Source organism: Psammomys obesus, unplaced genomic scaffold, assembly GCF_907164565.1.
Source record: "Psammomys obesus unplaced genomic scaffold, mPsaObe1.curated_primary_1811, whole genome shotgun sequence".
Lineage (NCBI taxonomy): Eukaryota > Metazoa > Chordata > Mammalia > Rodentia > Muridae > Psammomys > Psammomys obesus.
Genome location: NW_026596240.1, coordinates 6,368,050 through 6,394,749, shown reverse-complemented (window position 1 = coordinate 6,394,749; position 26,700 = coordinate 6,368,050). Strand labels below are relative to the sequence as shown.

The following is a 26,700-nucleotide window of genomic DNA, read 5'->3' as shown; positions in this document are numbered from 1 at the left end:
CTCCTCCTCCTCCTCCTCCTCCTCCTCCTCCTCCTCCTCCTCCTCCTCCTCCTTCTTCTTTGATTTAATTACGTTAGGTGTAGTTTCCAATCTTGGAAAATAATTGAGATTATTGTTTTGTAAACTTTAATGTCAATATAATTTATGGGGTCATAAAATGGACTTTTTAGATTATTGTATAAGTATTAGTTGCAGGGAGATAACAACATAATTACTAGCCTTCACTGCTTTGCAGTCTGTTGAAAAACACCATCTTTTTCAAGTGCACAGGAAAGCAACAGCTAGCCTGTTCTTACACTGGTGTGTCATTACAGTATGAAAATGTTTCGCACAGGAAGCCCCTGCCAGGTGTTCCCTGTCAGGGGCCAAGACAGTATGCGATTATCTCAAGGAACCCATTCCCAAGCAAAAGAAGGCTTGTGGCTCACAGCTTTCTGTATTTAAAATACCCTACCAACTTTCATTTCAGTCAGCCTTTTCTTAGGGTGTCTGATGTTCAGGTGAGTTCACTTGAGGCAATCAGAATCACAGGGAGGTATGTTTCCAGAAGTTCCTTAATTAAAATAAAATTTTCCTACGTCTACATTTTTACAACTTTGCTTGGCTGTTTCACTAAACAGGAAAATGTCAATATTACAAATGCTTACTTTTATAAGTTTAAGAAAACAAAATATGGGGCTAGAGAGATGCCTTAAGTGGTTAAGAGCACTGGATGCTCTTCTAGAGGTCCTGGGTTCAATTTCCAGCACCTATGTGGCAGCTCATAACTGTCTTTAACTCTAAAATATGACAACCTCATACAGACATACATACATGAAAAACACCTGTGCAAATAAAATAAAAATGAGGAAAGAAAGAAACCTGAATACTAGCCAGCCTGTTTATATAGCTTTATCATTTTCTATTCTAACTTATGCTTGTAATTAAAGAACAAAGAAATGAAGAAATCAGAAACTTCAGGTGGGCACATGGCTCCGCAGGAGAAGGCGCTTGCTTCACAAGTCTGGTGACCTGAGTACAGTCCCCAGAACCCACGGAAAGGTAGAAGAAAAGAATTGACTCCATAAAGCTGTCATCTGACCTTCACACACACGCTGTGGCTTGATTTCCCTCCCATACACAGCAATAACAATAAATTTAATAAACTAAAAACAAAACATAGAATGATTTGGATGGTGCATTATAATGTGAGATCAAAATAATGTTTTGTGAATAGCAGATCATACCTAGCAATTTCTAGATCAGTCTCCTAGAGGAACACGTACCTATCTTCAAGTGTTTGTCTTTATTAAAATTACTTATTTATTATTTTTATTAATTAAAAAAAACTTACGTGCATTTGTGGTTGGCCTGCATGTATGCCTGTGTGAGAGTTTTGGATCTCCTGAAGCTGTAGTTGTGAGCAGCCATGTGGGTGCTGGGAATTGAACCCAGCTGAAAGAGCAGCCAGTATTCTTAAGCGCTGAGCCATCTCTCCAGCTCCAAATGACATTTTATTAATTTTTGTCAGGTAATATATCTTGTTTTCCCCCTCTCCTCCCTATCTTTTTCATTTTCCTCCCACTGAACTTCATGTTCTCTTGTTCTCAAAATAAAATATAATAAAATAAAAAACCAAATAAGACAAAAAGTGCCCAAACAAAATTAAACCAAAAATTCTCCCTCCTTTACACATGTAAATCATGGAGTCCATTATGTTGGCCATCTACTCCTAGTCATGGGGCCTGCCCAGGAATGTGATTGATATATCCATTGACACTCCATTTGAGTAAACTGATTTTTTCCCCCTTGTCTTCAAGTATCAATAGCAAAAAGCTTCTTGGTTGCTAGGGACCCTGTGTCTACTTACCCCTTCACAGTGGTGGGATCCTGTCTGAGTTGAACTTGTTCAGATCTTATGTGTACTACTGCCACAGTCTCTGTGTGTTCATGTGTGGTAAGTGCTTGCTTTAAAGAAAGTAGGAGACATCTCCATTGGAGCCTGGGATCTGCCGGATAGTCTTTTCAACTCTCCTATAGGTACTTGGAAATCAGAAGTGGCCATAGAAACTTTGTAAACAGCTAATAATTCAACCTTCCTACTAGTCACTGACTTTGGCTGCTGTAATTTTAGAAGGCTAACAGATTACTTAAGACAATCTGTGAGGAACAAGCTAGGTTTATTGAAAGCATGTGCAGACCCATAATCCCGGTTCTTAAGGGCTAAGGCACGAAGGTTCTGAATTCAACATCTTCCTTGGCCATTTTGTAAGCTGACAAACATCATGAACAATTCAGTAAAACTCCTAAGCAAAACTGAAAACTAAAAATACAAGGATTTGGGTGTATAGGTTAGTAAAAAGCATATGCTGAGCAATGGGTAATGCCCTAGGTTCAGTCATTAGTACCATAAATAAATAAATAAAGCATAAAATATCTTACTCAAACTATTTTAGATATCTGCTTTCCACAGCTTCTATTTAACTATTTATATATTCAACTATTATTTCTCTCTCTCTGTCTCTCTCTGTATGTGTGTGTGTGTCTCAAAGTAAACTTGTGGGTGTCTGAGCACAACTTGCTGGAGTCAGTTTTTTCCTTTCTTCAAGAGGGTTTCAGGTATTGAACTCAGATCATCAGGCTTTGTGTCAAGTAATTTTAGACTGAGACATCTCACTGACTCTTCTTTGTTTTAAATGCAAATTAGAGCGTAAGAATAGTGAAATGCTTAAATTTATGCTTGAAATTTCAATATGTGAATTTGAGGCATGAGCATTCAATCACTATAGTTACAGTCATGTGTGTGCCTGTGTATAATTTTCAGCTTAAGATTATTTTAATTTTTCTTTAGAGCACTACACTTTTGAACATTTCCTTAAAATTGTGCTTTTAAAAATACGTAAAGACATAATTACAGTGTGACTTTGGACAGGAAAATGAAATAGGGCCCACTGGCTCCATTGTGAGAGTTTTTTTTTTTTTTTTTTTCAACAGTAGAGACTGAGCTCCACCGTGCTTGCTTGTCTCCTACTGTGGTCCTTGACAGGAGATCAGTGCTAGCCTTGAGTGTAATATGATGAAACACCAAAGATTGGGTTATATTTAATTCAAGGGTACTCTGTGACCCTTCCCATGAATCCATTTTCTCTGTGACTATACCTTATGATATGACTCTAGAAGATGAACCAACTGACTTGCCTTGTCCTCTACCACCATTTAAATAGTCCACAATAAGATGATCAAGTATTTATTCATTCATACATCTAAATCTTCAATTCTTTTTAGGGAGAGATGATATTTTCAGGTCAGATGGGCTTTTTGTTGGCTGCCATGACTCCCCACCCTTATTTATTTTTATCTTATGTGGTCATCTGCCTGAGTTCATATGTTTGCACTTTAAGTATGCAAGTGCCTACAGAGGCCAGAAGAGGATGCTGGATTCCATGGTATTGGAGTTACTGACGGTCTAAGCCGTGTAATGCGAGTGCTCTGAATTGAACCTGGGTTCACTTCAAGATGCTGAGTCATCTCTGCATGACAACTCTCAAAAAGACCCCTCTAACTCATAACCCCCTGCCCCTGCAATATCTGTGAAACAAAACAAGAGATCACTTTTTCATCAATAGCTTTCGAACTGTGGTGTTCCCCATACCATCCCTGTTATTATCCCTTGGGAATTTCTTTGAAACTCACTTTCCTAGATGTTACCTCAAAGCCACTGCATCTGAATAAAGCTATCTTAGGCACATAACAGTTTATTTGACTTACAAATCCTGATTCCAGTCTATACTTATAGGAAGTCAGGGCAGGAGTCAAGGTAGGAACCTGGAAGCAGGAACAAAAGCAGGGTCAGTGAGGAAAGCTACGTGCTTGTTTGCCTTTCCTGTCTGTTTTATTATATAATAAATGACCACCTGTCCAGGGTTTACATTGTCTGAAGTGGACTGGAAACTCCCACATCAACCACCATTCAAGGAAATGCTAGATAGATGTGTTTACAGGCCATTCCAGGGGAGGCCATTCCTTCCCTGAGACTCTTTCTATTTACATGTGTTAAGCTTTCAATAACTAACAAGCAGAGCCTTTGAGAAAGACACTCCTGAAGTTTCCCCTAAGCGTCTGGCCGGTGCTCAGATTTTACAACTAGTACTGTCATTTTAAGTGAGAGCCTTTAAATGCTGTTTTATGTTGTTGATTATGAAGTTGGATCTGCAAGGTGAGGACTCGTGGGAGTTGTTGAAGTGCTCTTATACTGGTCACGAGGTTGTGAGCCCAAGGTCATATAAACGTGTGTGTGTGTGTCTCCACAGAAAACCATATCTTGGAAGATGTGAACAAATGTGTGATCGCCCTCCAAGAGGGGGATGTGGATACACTGGACCGCACAGCTGGGGCCATACGGGGCCGGGCAGCCCGGGTCATCCACATCATTAATGCAGAGATGGAGAATTATGAAGCTGGAGTATATACTGAGAAAGTTCTGGAAGCCACGAAGTTGCTTTCGGAAACAGGTAAGCATGGATGTTAGATCTGCCCCAAGTGTCTATATTATGATCGATTTCTATAGCTGAACACAGTAGTTACATTGTCTTCTACCATCCTCAATTGCTCTAATTTCTAGAGCAATCATGGTGTGGAAAATTTGAATGTTTTTGTTCCTTGAGTTTGGAATTGAATAAAAGGTGAAAACCAATTTTATTACTATCCATGTATATGTATTACTTTGTTACTTTCAAGTGTAATAATGTTTGGTTCTCACATGTATTTTAGGAAAGAGGCAAAGATAGTTTGATTTTTTTCAATTACAGATGAGAAAATAGAAGTTTGAACCCACTAAGATAGAGGAATATGGTTTCAAAGCTATAAAAATTTTGAATTTGATTGGAGGTTAGTTTAAGGGTGAAAGAAATGAACCTGGAAGAAGAACTTGGGATAACCAGTGGGATTTACAGTGGCTCTAGGAGGACAGATGTGAGATACTCGGAGAAACCTGGAAGTGCTTCTGAAAGGGGTTATGCCTTGAATGTCTATCCAGCATTGAATGTCCTCATTTGGTTCATGTTCTCTTTACTGAGGACTTGATTCACATGAGGCGGTTTGTGCAGCTGAGTCCTAGACACCTGACTGGGAATGACAGGACATTAAAAACATGTCCATCATGAATAAGGAGGCAGAACAGTTAGTCTTTGTTGGAAGGGTATTTCTGTAGGGAATCATGATCATTCTCTCATCCCTGATGGAAGCTGTATTTGTTACGTTTTGAATGTGATGCTTATAGCTAAAGTTCAACCGTTTATTAACATCCATACACAGACCAAAGGAAGGTCTTGCCATTACTGTGAGATTAAGGTGCCACCATTCCCACGAGTCTGAGGTATTGAATACATGGCCATTCCCATGTCAATAATGCACATTCACTCGAGACTTCACCCACTCTCCACAGGAAGGAGCAGTTTCTTCTAGGATCTTGTCGTAGTTCTCTGTTACACTGGAGTGGGAAATGACATATTGCCACTGAGTTAGCAATACGTTCTACAATTTGGAAGACTCTATCAGAGAAAATCTCCCTCCCCTTACTCGCCTCCTCTTTCTCAGTGTGTGTGATAGTCATTGCTATTGATTAATTTCAGACACTTAAGAACCTCAACACTTCTATTTTCAGTTGTTTGTGGATGCATTGGGATTCCCAGGAAATGAGAGAAAACTAGAAGAGGGAGAAAAGAGGAATCTTTGTTTTGGATGCTGCTGAGAATGAGTACTTAATTGGGTCAGATGTATCCACACAAGTATCTTTCCTTCCAACCCCAATGAGAAGCCTACAAAGGAGTTTGCATATGGTTTTTGACACAACCAGGCACTTAAAAATAGATATTTCTGAAGGGTTACACAGTACTATGCTCCAAAGCGGCACATAACAATACATGCCAGTAGAAGTTTGTTTTCTTTTGTATGAAAAATATTGTTTACAAAACCTTTGTTAACCTACACACATAAAAAAAAAAAAAAAAAAAAGCAAAACTTCTAAGTACAAACCTTGGCCATTGTCTCTGAAGTATTAGAAAAATGAGAAAGTATAACATCATATCATGCAGTGTACATCTAGAGATTGTTCTTGTGAATCTAATATGCTAATGTAGTAGGGTGGGTGTCCTTCCTCCCAGCACTAAGCTCCCAGAATAATGACTTATTAGACTCAAAATATATTTGCAGGTACTTAGGCCATATAGCAAGGCTGTTCTCTGACTAGTTCATAACTTAATCTAATATCATACTAATCTACATTCTGCCATGTGGCTGCTTACCTCTACTCAGGTACCATATGTTGGTCCTCCTCATATCTTCCCAGGCAACTCTCCTGCACTTAGCTATATCATGGAATTCTTTTTGACTTCTGGGTGTGCCACCTCCTACTCTAATCTTTTCTATAGGCTATAGATTTTTTTTTAACTGACAGGTGATGCATCCATACAATTCATAAGATATTCTTTCTACAATTTACCCTTTTAGTTCAATAAAAGATTTTGAACTTAAATAATTTTTTACCAAAGCTTACATTTATCAACCTGAAAAAAATATTCTTGGTCCTAAAACATCTTCTGAAATCCTAAAGAATTTAAGTTTTATTGTAATACTGTAACTATCTAGTCTTCAACCCCATCAGAGAATTGAGGATTAAATATTACCTGAATATTCAGAAAGTGCAGGCAAGCAGCTTCCAATAGTATAGAATTCACAGATAGCCGGACACCTGTGCAGTCCTAAAATTTTTTTTTATAACATTGGAAAATCAAACATCACCATGGTGGTCCAGTATATCTGACAGATATATTTCTCGAAGCATGAATTATGAAGGACTGCCTGCTATGTCTTTTTAAATAAAGTTCATCAATCGACTTCTTCCATGCATCCAAGTTTTAGCAATTTAAGATTGCATTTTGTCTGCAGTGGGAGCAAGGGATGTTTTTGCCCAATGGCTGGCTTGCTACAGTTGAAGTAAACCCCATAAGGTGTTACTTCGATGTTCCTCATCTTTTTCCAAGTAAAATGGGGTGCTACTAGGAGCTGGCATGTTTCATTGACAGAAAAGCCTTAAAACAATGAAATATCTTTAAATGCCATTTTCTGGAGGTCTCTGAGGTTTGAAAACCATCTATCTGTACACATTTACATAGTGCATAATCATTATCTATCTATCTATCTATCTATCTATCTATCTTATATCTAAATAAGCAAAAATTGTTTATAGTACTCACTATCTGTTTAACCTAGGATATGTATTTTTGTAACAATTTACACTAGTACCTGACATAACCATGAGTTTGATTGACTAACTATTAAATAGAATTTTTTTAACTATTCTAAACAGTTTGTAAAAGCAACTTTTAAAAGGACTGGAACTAAATCTTTTATTTATAAATGATTTGTAAAAGTTCAATACCTTGTACAATAGTTAAAACATATATACACTATATGTATCAATTATAACTTTATAATTGTATCAATATATAATAATCTAAGCCAATGAAAACCTTAAACTCGTATCAATTTACAATAAACCATATCAATGTAAAAATATTATAGATTAATAATACTCCTACAGTTGAAGAGTAGATGCAACACTCTTTTATCCTTATTATCTTTTATCCTTATTGTTCCTATATGATATTCCTATATTCCCCCTTCTTCTTCTCAACCCTTTCCCCTTAACTAAGAAAAAAAGAATAGAGAAAAGGAAAGAGATACATTCCTGAATCCAAACTCCTATATCTAGTTTCCTCCCTGATCAAGACCAATTAATAACTTGTAACGAACTCCTTTTTTAATGATAAGCATCCACCATCCAACAGAATGACCCAAACTTGTCCACCCCACCTTACGGGAATAGGACATATTTCTCCTGAAATTGGTTCCTGCCGATTTGAGTCATAGTATTCCTTTTCGAAGGCCTACAAAATTTTGGAAAATGGTTAATGTTTTTTTTTTTTTTTTCCAATCTCTAAATGCTGTGAATATTCAGGCTTAAATGAAGTGCTATTTGGAACAGTTTGAAAGGCTGGACTATTTGGGACCAGCAGCTTTATTTGAAGTTTTTCTGGAAGTAAGCTTTGATGAAACAGCAACTGAAGCAGTTTGAAGATGGATGGACAGGATGCTGTAATAAATGTGTTTCAGCATCTCAGCATCCTGGTGGATGAGTCTTGTCCAGTCTGATCTGGTCTGTTTATGAAAACATGTAAACTCTCACAAGTAATATACAGTTTTACAATTACATATGTATAGAATGTGCAAGATTACATATGTATAGAATGTGTAAAGATTATTCTTTGGTCTTTGTTTGAGCAGGTGAAAGAGATCTGTCTTTCTTGATAAACTAATTTGAACTATATAACCAAACTGCAATATAAGTGTCCTTCCCTGCTACATAAAAAGATGACATGCAATAGTAAATCTTGAGAACTCTGTAGCCAACAAGATTTATTTGCTATGAATAGGCATTTTAGTCTTTGCCAGTTTCAGAGCTGTTTCCAAGTAGCAAGATCAGAAATACAAGTTACCTGATTTGTTGGTCTGTCTGTAGCCAAAATCGCCAAGAGGCCTTCTCTAGTGAAATCTGATTTCCAACAGTTTGGATAGAATATATAGTTTATCTTCTATTGTAGAAATAAATGTAAAATCTCCTCCCCAATACAACATATTTTTTTTGTTCATTCTGAAATTATCACATATATATGTTGATCTAATTCATCAATCCTTTCTAAATTCCAGTGCTTTTTAACAGTTCTGCCACCTGTCTCATTGACTTTGAAAAATGCAAATTCAGCACAAAACCATTTAATATATCCCTGGGATATTCTTTATCCTACTTATGTTCTAGGGGCACCTCTTTTATTTTATTTTTTTCACCTCTTTTAAATTCCTGCTAGATCATTCCTTAATTAAGTAACCTGTGGGATTGGAAGTCATATCTGTTACATTTTGTAGGCCACCATGTTTAAAAGAAAAACTCTTCTATTCCAGTGAATACACACGCTGAAGCACCATCAGCCGCAATCTGCAAAGGTAGTCACCATCTCTAATAAATGTGTAATCTGTGAATCATCTTTTTCAGAATGCAAGGCAGAGCCCACTGGAATACTGAATATGCCTCAATAGTATGTTATATCAACATGTACACCTATCCTAAGTCTCCAAAATCTACAAAATTATGCACGTAGTAAACTGTATGATATTGCTGTAAGGCAGTATCAATAATTACAACCTGGGTTCTTAAATCAACATATCATCTTTACGGGTAGACATTCTAATTCCTCAAGCCTATGTAGATTTTTCTCATCTTGAACTACCTCTTTTGATATTATTTTAAGTTCTGGATTGGAATCCTCTGAAGATTTCCTATTTTGATTTAAATATTCTTTCAACATCTGTTCTATTGCTCTTAATCCAGCCTCTAATATTTTATCTTCTTTCTCCAAGTCTGCCTTATTCTGATCTGTCTTAAAAATGATATACAAAATTATAATTGTCACTGAAAAAAAATCACCATTTGTATGCTGACAATCAAAACACAATTGTACAGAATCCAGTGTATCTCTCCATTTTTAACACAGAAAATATATTAATTATTATTATTTTAAATCTCTTATTTTCTTTCTAAGGACTTCATTTTTCTATTTTCAAACCAAACATTGCTTTCTATGATTTTTTTTATGTCCAGTTTCTCTCTTATTGTTTTCCAAACTCAATATCTTATCAGTTCAGACATTTGGGGCTTTTCAGTTTGTATCACCCACTTGCCATTAACCCCACACCAAATGTTCAGCTAACTCAGGGCTCCTGCCTCTGCCTTCTGTTGGCCCTGGACAGTCTTTTCTAATTTCTAATTCACCAGGCTTCTAGGCAGCTTTAGATTTTACTTGCATGGACCTTACTGGGATGCTGTTTTCCCAGCTCAACTTTTTTTTTAATTAAATTTCATTTTTATTATTAATTACATTTTATTAACTCTGTATCCCAGCTGTATCCCACTCCTTTATTCCTTCCCAACCCCTCCCTCCCTCATCTCCTCCCTGCCCCTTTTGAAGTCCACTGATTGGGAAGGACCTCCTCCCATTTCATCTGACCCTGTTTTATCAGGTATATTCAAGACTGGCTGCAAAGTCCTCCTCTGTGTCCTCCTAGTAGGACTGCTCCTCCCTTGGGGGGTAGGGAGGTAAAAGTGCTTGCCATTGAGTTCATGTCAGAAATAGTCCCTGTTCTGCTTACTATGGGAAACCAATTGGTTACTGAGCTACCACGGACTTCATCCGAGCAAAGGTTCTAGGTTATATCCATACATGGTCCTTGGTGGAGTGTCAGTCTCAGAAAAGACCCCTGTGCCCAGATATATTTGGTCCTTGCGGAGCTCCTATCCTTTCCATGTCATACTAACTCCCCTTCTGCTGAAGGTTTTTTTATGAGTCTTAGTAGCTGTTTTGAAACACTGCTAGGTAGAGTCCTTCAGATGCCTTCTGAGGTATACTCCTGTCATATGTCCAATGCATTTCCCATTTGTCTTTCTAAGTGAGGATTGATCATCTTACCCCGTGTCTGCTTTCTTGTTTATTCTCAGCTCACTTTTAACTGTGCTTCACATGGAAGAAGTCAAAGCTACTGTACCCTCAGGCTCTGGTATAACAGAGGCTGCAATGCAGCCCTTGCTTGAGTGGTTGGCTTACCACTGTGGTAGTTTTTAAAGGGACCCTGCCTGGCTTTCTGGTCCAGCAGAAAGCCAGAACTCTCGGCTTAATACCCCAGTCTTGTGTTTTAAGCTTGGAATTTTAGGTAAACTGGATTATATGCCTACCACAACAGGTGCCCATCTGTAGTAGAGTTCATGTTTTTCCTTCTGGCCCCAAACTCCCAGAATAATAACTCACACTCAAAATATATTACATATAGCTGGGGAATATGGCTAGGCTCTTCTCTGACTAGCTCACATTATAAAATAACCCATTGATACTAATCTACATACTAACCATACATACTTATCAGGAATGTGGCTGATTACCTCTGCTCAGGTACCATACATCTGTCCTTCTCACATCCTCCTGGGAAACTTTGCTGTACCTGGCTCTATCCTAAAATCTTTTTTTGCCTGCCTATAGGCCATAGTTTTTTTTTGCCTTTTTTTGTTTTCTTTTAATTGACAGGTGATGTATCCATACAAAAAACAAGATATTCTCTCTACATATTTCAAATAAAAGATAACAAAAATATAGTCAGATATATCTATACTTTATTGGCTCCAGGTTAGCAGTATTTTTCATTCAAATAGACTTTTGGATGAAATAGAGAGGAACACCAAGCAAGCTGGATATATAGTGTTTCCCACTTAAAGAAGGCAAAACCAGAGGCATGAAAGTTGACTCAGCAACTAAGAGCACTTGATGCTCTTCCAGAGGACCCAAATTTAGTTGTCAGCACCCAGGTTCATATTGAGTGGGTCACAACACATGTTAAGTATAGCTCCAGATGTTCTGACACCTGCTTTTGGCTATCAGAACCACACACGTGTACGTTCATACACACACACAAATACGAATTAACTATTACAAGAAATTAAAACTGGACATTTTACTCTGTAATTTAGATATTTTTAAAAAAAATAACTCTTTTTAATTAAATTTTTATTTATTTATTTTTTAAAATTTTTTATTTTTTATACTTTATTTACTTTGTATCCCCTCTGTAGGTCCCTCCCTCCTTCCCTCCCAAACCCTTCCTTCCTTTCCTTTCTCCATACATGCCCCTTTATTTTTTATATTAATTACAGTTTATTTACTTTGTATCCCAGCATTAGCCCTACCCCTCATTCCCTCCCAATCCCACCCTCCTTCCATCATCTCCTTCCTTTCCCTCTATAAGTCCACTGATAGGGGAGGTCCTTCTCCCCTTCCATCTGATCCTAGCTTATCAGGTCTCATCAGAATTTGCTGCAATGTCCTCCTCTGTGGCCTAGCAGGGCTGCTTCTCCCTTGGGGTGTGTGTGTGTCAAAGAGCCTGCCACTGAGTTCATATCAGAGACAGTCCCTGTTCCCCTTACTAGGGTACTCACTTGGATACTGAGTACCATGGGCTACGTCTGAGCAGGGATTCTAGGTTATATCCATGTGTGGTCCTTGGTTGGAGAAACTGTCTCAGAAAAGATCCCTGTGCACAGATATATTTGGTACTTGTGGAATTCCTATCCTCTCCAGGTCTTACTAACTCCCCTTTCTTTCATATGATTCCCTGCACTCTGTCCAGTTTTTGGTTATGAATCTCACCATCTGCTTTGATACACTGTTAGGTAGAATCTTTCAGAGGCCCTCTATGGTAGGCATGTGTCCTGTTTCTTGTTTTCTCCTACTTCCAATGTCCATCCCATTTGTCTTTCTAAGTGAATATTGGTCATTTTACCCCAGGTCATCTTTCTTGTTTAGCTTCTTTAGGTTTACAGATTTTAGTATGTTTATCTTATCTTTTAGGTCTAGTATTAACTTATAAGTGAATATATACCATGTGTGTCTTTCTGCTTCTGAGATACCTCACTCAGGATGATATTTTCTAGATCCTACTATTTGACCCTGAGATTTCACCTTACACCCATCAGAATGGCTAAGACCAAAAATTCAAGTGACAACACATGCTGGAAAGGTTGTGGAGAAAAGTGAACCCTTCTCCATTGCTGGAGGGAATGTACACTTGTACAACCATTTTGGAAATCAATCTGGTGCTTTCTCAGACAATTAGGAACAGTACTTCCTTAAGATCCAACTATACCACTCCTAGGCATATATCCAAAATATGCTCAAGTACACAACAAGGACATTTGTTCAACCATGTTTGTAGCAGCTTTATTTGTAATAGCCAGAACATGGAAACAACCCAGGTGTCCCTCAATTGAGGAATGGCTACAGAAATTGTCCAACCAAGGACCATGTATGGATATAACCTAGAGCCTCTCCTTGGATGTAGCCCGTGGTAGCTCAGTCTCCAAGTGAGTACTCTAGTAAGGGGAACAGGGACTATTTCTGACATGAACTCAATGGCAGGCTCTTTGACCTCCCCTCTTTCCTCTCACCCCCCGAGGGAGGAGTAGCCCTGCTAGGCCACAGAGGAGGACTTTGCAGCCAGTCCTGAAGATACCTGATAAAGCAGGGTCAGTTAAAAGGGGAGGAGGTCCTCCCCTATCAGTGGATTTGGAAAGGGGCAGGGAGGAGATGAGGGAGCGAGGGTGAGGTTAGGAGAGAATGAGAGAAAGGGATACAGCTGAGATACAAATTTAATAAACTGTAACTAATATTAAAAAAAATTTAAAAAAGAATTTGTGGTACATTTACACAATGGAATACTACTTAGCAATTAAAAACAAGGAAATCATGAAAAAAAGTAACTGTTAAAAAACACATTTCACTCTGATGTGGTTCCCCTTTGCTGGCTCTTCAACTCAACCTTCTTGTGACATATCTCACACAAAATAACAGCACTCGTTTGATGCTGACCCTACACAGAGTATCAAAGAAGGTCTTGGAGACAAGTCTCTACAGATTAAAACTGTAGAGTGAAAACAGTTGTATCAAATGAAAGATATGGACATGTTTCCAATTTATTTGTGCCTGAAGAAAAGTAACACAGTTGTTATTCAAAAGACATAGTGTTTTGTTTTTTTTAATTGTCTTTTGGGCTACTTTAATAACAGAAAAGAGATCTCAGAATGGTAACAAAGGCTTTTAGTCCCAGTATTTGGGAGGCAGAGGCAGGTGGATCTTTGAATTAGAGACTAGCCTGGTCTTCAGAGCTACTACCAGGACATGTAGGGTTACATGGAAAATCTCTGTCTTGAAAAAAACCAAACCAAATCAACCAAACAAAGGAGTGACTCAGTAGGTGACAATTTACTTAAAGGCAATGGCAGTTATTTAATTTTGGTGGAAAGTTTAACATTATTTACTCAAAAGTCTAGAAATGTAAATAGCTTCCTGGATGATTTTTCATTTAAAAACTAATCAATGAACAGAGCCATTCTTTTGTAAGTTGTTGTTTCTGAGATACCATTATTATTTCCTCATCATCACACCATTTAAAATTCTCATCCTTGCCTTTTCATGCATTTGAAAATTGAAATTTTGAAAATTGATCATTTCTAAAGACTAAGATAAAGGACTTACCGGCTTTGTTACTTTTCATGTTGCTCTTATGAAAATATGACAAAAGATATTTAATGGAGAAAGTTTATTTTGACCCTCAGTTTGAAGATACAGTTCACTCTGGTGGGTAGGTGTATGTCTTTCCTTAGTTTGAAAAAGTTTTCTTTTGTGATGTTGTTGAAGATCTGGTCTCTGCTGTTGATTTGGGATGCTTCTCCCTCATCTTTGCCTATAATACAAAGGTTTTATTTTATTTTTCCCATGGTGTCTCACCTTTCTTATATTTTTCTTTTCTGTGTTTGTAAAACCTTTTAATATATCTTGTTTATTTAATAGAGATTATCTACTTTATCTTGATGCCTAATAGCCTATGTTCTGTTTTATTTATTCTGCTTGTGAGGTTTTCCTTTAAGTTTTCTAACTGAATAATTAGGTTTTCCTGTTTCATCTTCATTTCAGCTTAAGTCTTCTTTATTTATTCCTTCTCCTAATTCTATTCTATTCTCAAGTCCTAGATTGTCTTCATTGTTTCCATCATCCTTATATGTGTGTTTTCTTCAGGTATTTATTCTTCTTAAACGCTTTCTCTTTAATGTCATACAGTTGTTTCTTTGTATTTTTAAAACTCCTTGATGATGACTGGCTTTTTGGCCTCCCCACCCCCCAAGGGAGGAGCAGTCCTGTTAGGCCACAGAGGAGAGCTTTGCAGCCAGTCCTGAAAATACATGATAAAACAGGATCAGATGAATGAGGAGGAGGTCCCCCCTATCAGTGGACTTGGAAAGGGGCATGGTGGAGATGAGGGAGGGAGGGAGGGACTGGGAGGGAATGAGGGATTGGGACACGGCTGCGATACAGAGTTAATAAAATGTAACTGATAAGAAAAAAATAAAATTAAAAAAAATAAAAAATAAAAATAAAACTCCTTGATGAAGTTTATGATTTTTTTAAAAATTTGTGTCCTAGAGTTCATCTCTCTCTCTCTCTCTCTCTCTCTCTCTCTCTCTCTCTATATATATATATATATATATATATATATATATACTTCTCATATTTCTACAAGACTGTTATGTTTTGAATAGAATATACTGGCTTGATTGTTCATATTTTTGGTATTCTTCTGGTGAGATCTAGGATTTTTTTGTGAGTACTAAGTGTAATATAGACAGGGTACATTGGGTCTGGAGAGAGGATATGTGGGTGAGTTGCATCTAGAGATTAGAAAGGGATTGAATGGAATTAAGTCAGAGGGGACCAGGCTCATTTGCATGTTGTCTCCTGATCCAAGCATGAAAAGTGGGATTAAATATGGCTGAATGAGAAGGTCTGGTGTGGTATGAAAAGGGGCCTATTCAAGAGTTAGGTAGGAAGAATCCTGGTAGAAGCTTAGGGGTAACTATACAGAGGTGCCAGACTAGACCAAAGCACTAGATGTGGGGCCATTCTTAGATTTGTTGGGTTGGAGAGAAGGTATAAATGAAAGCATACAGGAGACTTTGCGAGGTAGACCCTGGAGAAGGAGGTGGGTGATCTGGCTGGGTGTAGACATTGGCGAGTACACAGAAAGGATCTACGGATCATGCAGTTCAGGAAAGTCTTGGTGGAAGCCACTATTTCTTAAGTTCTCTGAGGGTAGTATATGGAGTGTTTTGATTATATCTACCACCAAAGTCTTCCCAGATTTACAAGCACTTATCTATCCAACTTTGTGTCAAATCAAAACAAAAAGCAAAACAAACAAACAAAGCCCATAAAGTTCATTGTCTGCTTTCTAAATATGGTCTTTCAATAGAGCATGGTCTATTTCCTTGAAGCTACACTTTTAGATAAAACTGCCCCTCTCTCTTCCAGCAGCTAACACAAGTAGCTTCAGAGCCTGGGTTGGGACTTCATGTCTATCCTCCATGTTGAGACTTGGTCTGGCTTGGGTTTGCACATGCTGTCATAACTGCTGAGAGTTCATTGTACAGCTGCGATGCAGTGTTTAGAAGACAATGTTCCTTATACTTTTTTGTTTGTCTGGATCTTACACATTCTTTCTGCCCTCGCACATTTTGGTGAATGCTTTGTTTAGATATGGGCACATTTCTGTATGAGTTTTTTAGAGTTTGTCCTTAGGTACATTTTATTTTATGAAGGGAATAGAGGGGTGATAAGGTGATATGAAGGAGGAAGTAAGGTGAATAGACAAAAGAAAAGTGACAGAAAAAATGCGGAGTTTCCAGCCTGGGGACATAGCTATCAATAAAGTGCCATTTAAGAATTTATATCTGAACTTTCATCCTCACCACTCATGTAAAAAATTCAGGGGCAGTAGTGCATGTTTTGAATCCTAGCTCCACAAAAGTGGAGACCGGTGGATCACTGCCCTTAGTGGTCAACTTGACTAGTCTAACTGGTGACCCTGGGACTTACTTGGAAGGCAGTATAGGCTAACTTGTGAGATCCAGATTCAGTTAGACACCATTTCAAAATTAAAAGGTATATAGTGATTAAAAAAGACACCTGACATCAAACTGTGCCCTTCACACATGTATGGGAGTTCACATGTACTCACATGTGTATACAAGCACACACACACACACACACACACACACACACACACACACACACAGCGAGAGAAAGACAGAGAGAGAGAGCAAATTGTCAGGTGCAGTTTTATGCTTTGTTTTCTGTCTTAATACATCTTTCTGTTCTGAGTAGGATCATGTATTTTGTGTGTCTGTTAAGATTCATGACCCTTAGTTAGAAGGCCTTATGTGGCATATTCTTTTTTTGCCCAAAAGAAATCGATCTTTGGGATTGGTGACAGAATTCTCTATGCAGAATGGTCAACAGAATTCCTGATAGTCAGCTTCTAGATGCTTGGAGCATCACCTCCCCCTACCACCCCAAATTCTGTTAGTCAAAAATGTCTGTAGATAGGGCTAGATTGGAAAAAAACAATATTAATTATAAACCACTACTTCAAGGTAGAGAAATATCACCTAGCATGAACAAATATGAGCAAGACAAAAAGAAGTCTCTCTCTATAGGCAAAGGGTTTGAGGAGTGTTGCAGTGTGGGGTGAGAAAGGTTTATTAACGGGCAGAGTTTTCAAAAGACCTTAAGCAAACCAGATATGGCTGAAAGACATGTGCACAAGTGTGGACCAGCACATTTAAACACAGGAATGCACACAGGGCACTTGGCTGTAGGGAGACTCCCACTGTGGCTAGGAAAATGAAAGGTACCCTATGAGGGACAGCGCAGAGCTATCTGCTCTTTATTTTTCACACATTATTTCCTTTCCCCAGCAATGCCAGTGTTTTGGCTTAAAAGTAATTTCTATGTTGTTATGAACACAGTTAAATTTAAGAAAATAATTTTGTAGATTACTAGTATGATAAAATTCTAGGGCTTTATCACATTGAAAATTTACCTGTTTCTGATTTCTGACGAAACTAATCTGTGTTGATGAAAACATAATAAAATAGATCTGCAGCAGACCCATTAAATACTTACATGGCATATTTCCTGGGCCATTCAATAAAACCTGAATTATAACAAATTGCCAACAGCTGGGTAGTGAGTGAATGCTTGACCAAACTTATCTTCTGACTTCTTGTTTCCAAAGGTAGGCTGCTGTAGGAGGCACGGGGGTCAGAAGTACCCCCAGTGCCAACATAGGAGCTCCTTCCACACTGATCAGATTATATTAAAATGTAATTTTGGTAAAGTTGATAGCTGATACAAGTTTACGGAAACATGTAGGGAATGTGTATGTGATAGGGTTGAGAGGGTCGAGAGAGCTTTGAGAGTCTTCCAGATGTGTCAGAGGGGGATATGGAGACAGTGAGAAGAGAGAGCAAGAGAGAAAGAGAGACAGAGGGGAGAGAGAGAGACAGAGGTAAAGAGAATGGAGAGAGATAGAGATGGAGAGACAGTGGAGAGATTGATTGGTTGAGGTAAAATATATAATATATATTTAAGGATCCAACCCAAGGCCTTGTGCACAGTGGCTAGTGCTTTATGGATGATATATTTCTGTCTCTTCAATCCCCACAGACAGCTAATGATCATACTATCTTATTAATCATGTTGGTTGAAGAGATTAAAATTCTATTATTTTGGATAATATGTATGGATAATACAACATAGTAATGGTATAATATAATGTCATGCCTTATTAGCTTAAATTTAAATAGTTGAAGGAAGAAATAGGAAGAGGAAGAGAAGGAGGAGAGGAGTAGGAAGAGCAGATAGAGAAGCAGTAGGAAGAGGAGAAAGAGGAAGCAAGAGAGGTAAATATGATCAAAATATGAATATATGTAAGTACTCTGATACTTAGTATTATGTATTATGAATATATACTTAAACTTACAAAAATGTAAGTTGTTTTTACATGATTCTGTATGCTTTTCATAGAAAATATAAAATGTCCAGCAAATAGCAACTGAACTAGAAATTGTGTTGAAGGATCTGTTCATTTGAGCCAGTTAATGCAGCAGAGTGGATTTAGAACAGGATTTGTAAAAAACTCAAGCACTTGACAGCTCCTTATTGACATTAACAATAACCAAATTAGTTGATGCCCCTGTGATGGGGCATTTTTTCTATGCTGCCTAATATTTTATTATTTGGGCATGGTCAATGTTATAAAGCTTGAAATAAGTACAGTGTTGTCCATGTCGTCAGGGTACAGTCACCATGATAATCCTTCTTCTGTTTAAACCTTCTGTCCATTTTGGATGGGAGATTCATTATTCTCATAGCAAAACACATCTGCACATCTCCCACTATTGTCCCTGTAATGTTCCACATTTCCTCCTCCTCCTCAACATCTGTGTATTAAATATATTATTTAATATGTAACTCAAGTCTCAAATGGATACAACAAGTAACTTCATCAGTGTTCTCACAACATCAAATGTGTTCCTCAGGGTACAGGATGTGCTTACAGGACATTCACTTCGGAGAGGCAGCTCCACTTATGTGTATCCATTGTTTGTCATGGGATTATCACACAACTACTAATATTTATCTATCATCTATCTTTGTATCTATCATCTATATGTCTCTATCTATATGAATGTAATTATGCATGCAAAAAATAGACATATACATATACACACATATATGGATGTTGAACTTCATTTGTGTAGAGGAAAACACATCTATCAGCAGACTCATAGTTCCAAATTTCTAGATCTAGATTTTGTTACCTTTCACTTTCTACATGTCAATGGGAATTAATCTCATTGGCTTTTAAGGCACATTTAGTGGGATTATGTTTAATGATTGGACAGATTTGGGTGACTTGCTTTATCTCTGTGCCTGGATTTAACAGGAGGAACACATAAGGAAGTCAATTTCAGAATATGTTGGTGGGGTAGCTTATTAGAGATACAGACATAATAGAGAAGACCATTAGAATATAAGCCAGTTCTCCATAGATGACCTTGAAATTTGGTTATGAAAGTAATGGATTTCAACAGAAGCTGTTATGACCAAGATTGCTCTGCCTAGACATGCTATTATATTTCAAATGTATTTTAATATAACACTTACCACTAGTGTAAAAAAATTATTTCCTCCTGACAGGTCAAGATGGTGGTGATATGGAGTAAATGTGTTACTTGAAGGTAGCTTTAGTATTTGTAATGGTAAGAAGTCAGAAATATGGAAGGAAAAAGAAAGTTTAATCACTTGATCTTAAGGCAGCAATGTGTAGTTTTGTTTTTATAACTTTCCCATATGACAGATACCTTCAAATTACAAATTTGAAATTACAAATTACAGAGATTTGACTGATAGGTGGGTTTCTTTTTTGTCTTTTTCAAACATATTTTGTGCATATCTCTATACAGTGACGTAGGTCAGAGAACCTCAGGAGTTGGTGTTCTCTTTCTACCACGTGCATCCTGGGCTCTAACAGTTTCTGTCAACCTGATGCAAACATAGACACAGCTAGGAAGATGTAATGTCAATTGAGGAAATCCTTTCATCAATTTGGCCTGTGGACATGTTTGGGGTGCACTTTTCTTGATAGTTGATTGATGTTAAAGAACCCAGCCCATGGTGGGAAGTACTATCCTTGGGTAGGTGGGCTTGGGGTATATAATAAAAGCTGAGCAAGCGAGGGGAAACAAACCAATGAGTGGTATTCTTCCATGTCTGGGCTTTAGTTATTGCCTGTAGGTTCCCTCCTTAAGTTCTTGCCTTGGCTTTTCTCAATGATGGACTGTAAAATGTTAGCTAAAATAAACCCCTTTTTCCTTAAGTTGATTCTGGTCATAGAGTTTTTCAGCAACAGGAAACCAAGACAGTCCATGGGGACAGAACTCAGGTTGTCAGGTTTGGTGGCAATGGCTTGCTAAGGAACCTCACTGGTGTACTATTTTTTAATCTAAAATTTTATATGTATTCCTTTATCTTGAAAATAAATATTGAATTCATTTTTTATAAATACTTATTTAATTCATTATATATGTGTTTGCGTTGTGTGTGTGAGTTTGTGGTGTATGTGTATGTGTGTGCGTGTATTTGCTATATGTGATCAGAACCCACAGAGGCCAGAAGAGGTAGTGGATCTCCTGGAACCAGAGATGGTTGTGAGCCATGTTGTAGGTGCAGTGAACTGATTCTGGATACTATGCAAGAGCAATAAATGCTTCTTAACTGCTGTGAAATCTATCCTGCTCCTGAAAATGGGACTTCTAATGCACAGAAAAAAAAAAAAAAAGACTTACATATGGTACAAATAGCATTCTATTCTCCCTTTCAGGACAGAATGATGAAGGCAGGTTTCTTATGTCAGTAACGAAGGAAGCTGTACTATAGGAGAGAATCCACATAATGATGAAAACAAGAGCATATATAGTAGTCTGTTTACATAAACCCATTTCTCTCATTAGGCTGAGGAAAATCTTTGACCTTCAGTTTAAACAAATTCCCTCCAGGTGAGAAGCTTATTAAGACGCCTCCTGGTAGAAGTCTCTAGCTTAGCCTTCAGTTTCTCCTTTGAAGTATTGGTTAATGTGCATCTCTTGGGAAAATGGAGTCCTATACATGTGTCCAGGTTATTTAACTATATGGGGAATGCTGTCAAGTTACTCTTTGAACCAGGTTATGGATAATTTTTTGGCTAGAAATATCCAGCTGTGCACTAACACACAAATATTTTTTCTCTAAAGTGTCTTGGTCATTAACTCAAAGTTCTGCTGTGGTTCATACACATTAAGCTCACTTAGCACAGGGATAGAAGAGCCACCAGAAAATATAACTTAGGAAGGAAAAGTACACTATTGCCTCATAACAAGATCTTGGACATGTGGACTGACATGGGGCAATGTGGAACTGGAAACCTCGCAGAGTTGTTAACTGCTGGTCTGTGCATTCAGTGCTGGCTGTGAACACTTTCCTGGAACTCATAGACTGAGGGAAACCCAAAAGGCAAGGTGTTAATCTTCAGATTTGCATGAATCACAGTATGGACTCAGAGCCCTGGGGCTGCTCGTCATGCTGCTTTGTCACTTCAAGTGTACCCATGACCAAGGTCTGTGGTGGTGTCTGGGAACTAGGAGAGGGGCCCAAGAATGCTGACAGGCAAAGGATTAGCAGCCAGGATGTATTTATTTCATGAACTGAGGCAGTGATACAACACATCACCCATACTCCTTCAAAAAGAAAGAACTATATCAGTAACAGGTATTCGAAGGAGAGGAGGAATATCTTGCTGAGTGTCGCTCATTGGGGGGCAATAGCTAGTGCTTTGCTAGAGACTGGGAGAAATAGTTTTGATTAAGAAAAGCTGGAAAGCTGGAAATGTACCCGGAGGGTCTGAGATACCTCATGTGCGTAGGAGCCAGGGAAATGCTACTTGTTATGGTCAAAGGACATCCTCTCCTGGTTTGCTCTTCTGTTTCACATACCTTCGTATGTTGCACAAATTCTCCTTGTCTGTGAAGTTCTGACCCTATTTCCACTTCTGCTTACCCTTATAGCCTCCACCACTTATTCGCCTCTTTTATAATGTCTGACATTCAAACTCTATTCATACATTTGTTTCTTTCTGTAATAAAGTACATACTTGTTTTTCCTGTTTTCTCTCTGTCCTCTGCACATCATTCTACCTGTGTACATGTATCAGTTTTAATCAAATTTTAACCCCTTGAGAACTAAAACCATCTGTTCATTTCCTGTAGTTTTGATAGGAGGTAAATCTCAAAATTGTTTATTGATATAAATGAAAACCATAGTAATAAAATACTTGCTTTCAGAGATTTTTATCTTTTCTTTTAAAATTACATATTTAATGATCAAAATCAGAATCTTTAAAATCAAGTGTAAGACATCCTCAGCAAGTGTTTCACTGAATCTTAATGCAATCTAAGTATTTAAGTCTCACAGATGCCAAATTAAACTGTGTTTATCAAGCTAGGATTTGACAAACACTGTAAGCTAAATAAGGCTTTGCATTCAACTCTTTATTCATTCCTCAAGGTTCAGAATTAAATGTGTCATCCTTCCTCCTGGAGTTTTAAACCATTTGTGATTATTTTTGAAATGCTTATTTTAAACTACACGAAACCTTCCAAGCAAGCACTTTCTTTCCTTGGGGAAGGGAATTTGTGTCTAGACAAGAGCAGATGGATGTGCCCCGATTCTCTCAGGGTAGTCATCGTGAATGGAATTTAGAATTACTTTTTTCGTGTGTGTGGTTTTCTTCTTCTAGGCAGTCCTTTTTCATCTTTTATCAAACAATTCAGCTCATGGGTTATGTATGGCCTTCTGGAACTCGGATTTGGTTTTGATGTTTGAAATGTACATTATAATTTTCTAAACATGAATGTATGAAAATGGCTGCCTTTAGGAACTCCCACTGCGAGAACAGATGAGTGACACTGATGAAAGAAAGCCCAAGGAGGACTGCGTGGAGGGATGACGGGCTTGGCGGGTGATGGTGGTTATCTGGATAGGTAGAAATAACTGATGAATATTCATGAGGAAATAAGGAATAAACTCAACTGGGCCATTTTTGCCTATGTTCCTTAAATCTGAATCTCAGAGTGTGGGGGGGGACGAGAGAGAAAGGCAGAGGGAGAGAGGAGAGAGAGACTGGTCATAGTCACAGCTATGCTACCATTAGTTTTAACAAAGGAAGTCTGTTATTGTATGTATGTGTGTATGTATGTATGTACATATGTATGTATCATCTCAAGCCAACATCTAATTGCACAGCCTTGGATGACCTAGAACTCTTCTGTTATCTATGATTAGGCTTTCCTTGAACTCAGACATTCACCTGCTTCTACAGACTTGCTTGTAGGAGATCTGATGGGGACATTTTCTCAGATGAGGTTCCTCTTCCCAGATAACTCATGTTCATTTGACAAGTATCTATGCAGCAGTTCACTGGACAGCAATTGACTTTATTCAGAATAATCACCCTAACGAGCAAGAAAGGGCAGCAAGATGGATTGTCACTTCTTTGTTTAATTTTGTCTCAGAAGCTCTATCTGATCTCCTTTGTTGCATTCTGTTGGTCAGAGTGGTGTTAGTATTTCTAGCTAATGTTTCCAGTTTGAGACATAGAAACATTAATATTAAGAGCAGATGTTGGAAGCCTTCTTAGATCTTGCCTTATCACACACACATATCAGTGAGTGTGTCTGGGTGGGAGACACAATGATGAGTAATAGGCTTGAGATGTTATAGGACATATTGAAAAAAATCCAATAACATGGACTATTTAGCAAATTATTCAGGATCAGGCACAAGGGCCTTATTTCTTTGCCCCATGATTTGAAAACATAAAAGATACATCAACTAAAGATGGAGCCTGGTGGTTTGTGGCCAGAAGGGAATGAAAAACTAGCAGAACTGGAGATTAGAGTAAGGAAATGCTAAGATTGGCTTTCTGTGATTGGAAAATTTTCAGTAGAAGAGAACATACAGACAATATGTATGTCAGAAATAAAACTTACAAGCAATTAAAGTCACAATGTGTATGTTAAAGGGGGAAAACCCTAACACATTTCATTTTCTTTTTTGTAAAGATTAAGGACTAATTATACCAAATCATAGGAGAGAAAGCCTGCATAGCCAATTATCATGAAAGACATACTGATTAGCGTCCAAAATCATACTTAGAAATCAATGATCTAAAGCCTTCAAGAACTTGTACTCTTCAAGTATTTTACCACTCTGAGAATCTATCTACCCATACAGGAAAGGACCATCTACACTCAGTAAAACTCTTGGGACTATAAACACATGCAGAAATGAAACAGTATTGACAAGTAAGGTTTATAGGTTGAGTCATTTTGACTATAATCAGCAGTAGATGAAACTCCTAAAAGAATTCTCAAGTCATGATTTTGAAAACTATCTTTGTAGGCTGAGGTTGGGGCTTCCTCTGAAAGCCCTCTAATGATCCAGGGTTATAAAGATCTTTACTCAACAGACCGATGTCAGGTGGTAAACAGCTGGCATGCGTCTTCTCTTACTTTTGACTGAAGCTGAGGGTATTTATTGACAGGCCACAGCTTTGGGTTGGGTTCATACTACTACACAGGTGATGGCTTTAAACTTCAGACTCAAGTTAAGTCCTCATCACGTGTTCCATGGATATGCAGAATCATCAAAGATACACTGAGCTCTGAGAACATCAGTTCCACTTTCCCTCAGGCAGTTAGACCTTTAGTGTTTTTAGCCTCTCCTAGCATGTAATTGTGGACAATTTGAATTATCCCTTGGCAGTACCTAACAGAAACTGTTTTGGAGAATGGATATTTTATCTCCATGAACACTAATAACAGTTCTGTGTTGGAGGGAATATTCAATGGTCCCAAAGAGTCTCCTCAGATTAATACTTTCCAGCCTCATTTACTCTGGTAATGCCTAATACTTTAGCTATCTCCAACCATGTAGATGGTTAGTATCTTTGTTCAGGGAGAGTATACTTGGTCCTGATACACATTTTCTAGGGTTACATAAATGCTGTTTTATTTTCTCCTTTCATATTAATATTTGCCAAACTGGATCTGTTTCAAGATTAGCTTCTTTGCTTACTTTCTCTAATTTTATAATAAAATTTATTAAAAGAAAGCACTCCCAGTGTGTGGCCTGACACTACCACTGTCATAGATGACCCTGTGTATTTAGATTTGCCTGTCCCGTTTTAGTGAATTAAGGCCAGAATTGGAAATCTTCTTATCATTGATGAAACTTCTTAAGGAAACTTAATCCTGAATGAGTTCCAAGCTCAGCTCTCTGAATGTGTCCCACACCAAGGCAGGGCAACCCCTTCTAAAGTGTCTAATGGCCCTGAAAATATCTTATGAGGTTCTGAATCAACATGGAATGATGAGCATCACAAATGAATGGGAAACACGAGACTGTTTTGTCTTAAGAGTTGCTCAAGGAAAAAGAAATTATTCTCCCCACTGCTTATTTATTGTTTCTTTCTTCTCTTCTTGACTGAATAGATTCTCCATGCCTCAATAGTATGAGAGAAGCTTAAGATGAAAAAAAAAGGCTGGAAGATTCAGAAAAACTAATGGACATATAGAAACACAGAATTAATCCATGTTCAGTGTGTCAACTACCATTAGAGTAGGTGCATACATGCTTTCAGATGGCCAGTGATTAAAGAACATTTCAGAATGGCAGTTAAACAGGAGACTGAAGATTGAGGAGGCATTCCCCTAATCAGGGAGAAGAAAGAGCATTTATTTCTGTGTAGAGAATAAATTCTAATGGACATATCATCAGCATGACATTTTCCTGTCCCCTGCCATGCCTTATTTGGCAACAGACTTAACTAAGTCTGATTGTAACATTTGGATGTGATAGGGCTAGTGGTGTGACTGAATGAGAAAATGAAGTGAACAGTATTCAAATATCAGATGCGTAGACACATTTGCATTACTGGAGATCACTGAAAAGTTTAAGGCTCGGGCATGGATTTGCTTACTTCCTCAGAAACGCTGAGCCTCCTGGCTGTGCTTCTCCATTGTAACCAGTTAACCTTGTTCCTTTCCCTCGTGACTGCCAGCAGTTCATTTGCACTGTGACACAGCTTGTCATTTCTGTAAACGAAATCACCCTGAGCTTTGAAACTTCACCTTTGAAGCCTCTTGGGAAGATTCATTTCCAAAGTCTTTACCCATGATTTAGACCTCAACCAAGGAATAGTATGACCTTGATTTTTAAATGCAATATTAACTTAAATTTTATTCTTCTTAGAAGGTCATCATTTCTCAGACCAGTATGCAATGTGCATGCAAAACTGTAGTTAGAATGTACTTTTACTTCTAATTTTGATCACCCTTTCAGGGCATAAGCTATTAAGAAGAGTTCAGCGTGCTGGTAAATAATTGCAAAGTGGTGTCTACATTTTTTGGGTGCAATTCACAAAGAAGAAAAGCTTCCAATTATATAAAACCTACATCAGCAACTCTGTTGATATTTGAAGAGAGAATTACAAAGGAAATGTTTAGCCTTGTCCTAATTAGTTAGAATTGAGGCCAGTGTCACATCTGACTTATTTTTTATTTATTATTTTTTT

At 37.8% G+C, this 26,700-nt stretch overlaps 1 protein-coding gene across 2 annotated transcripts in view; it reads left to right on the top strand.

Moving 5' to 3' along the window:
- Ctnna2 (catenin alpha 2) overlaps window positions 1-26,700 on the top strand; it is a 1,158,760-nt gene that overhangs the window by 1,042,480 nt on the left and 89,580 nt on the right. For both annotated transcript variants that reach the window (XM_055596488.1, XM_055596487.1), the window contains exon 12: window positions 4,290-4,490. In XM_055596488.1, coding sequence (XP_055452463.1) covers window positions 4,290-4,490 — 201 coding nt within the window. The remainder of the gene's footprint in view (window positions 1-4,289; window positions 4,491-26,700) is intronic.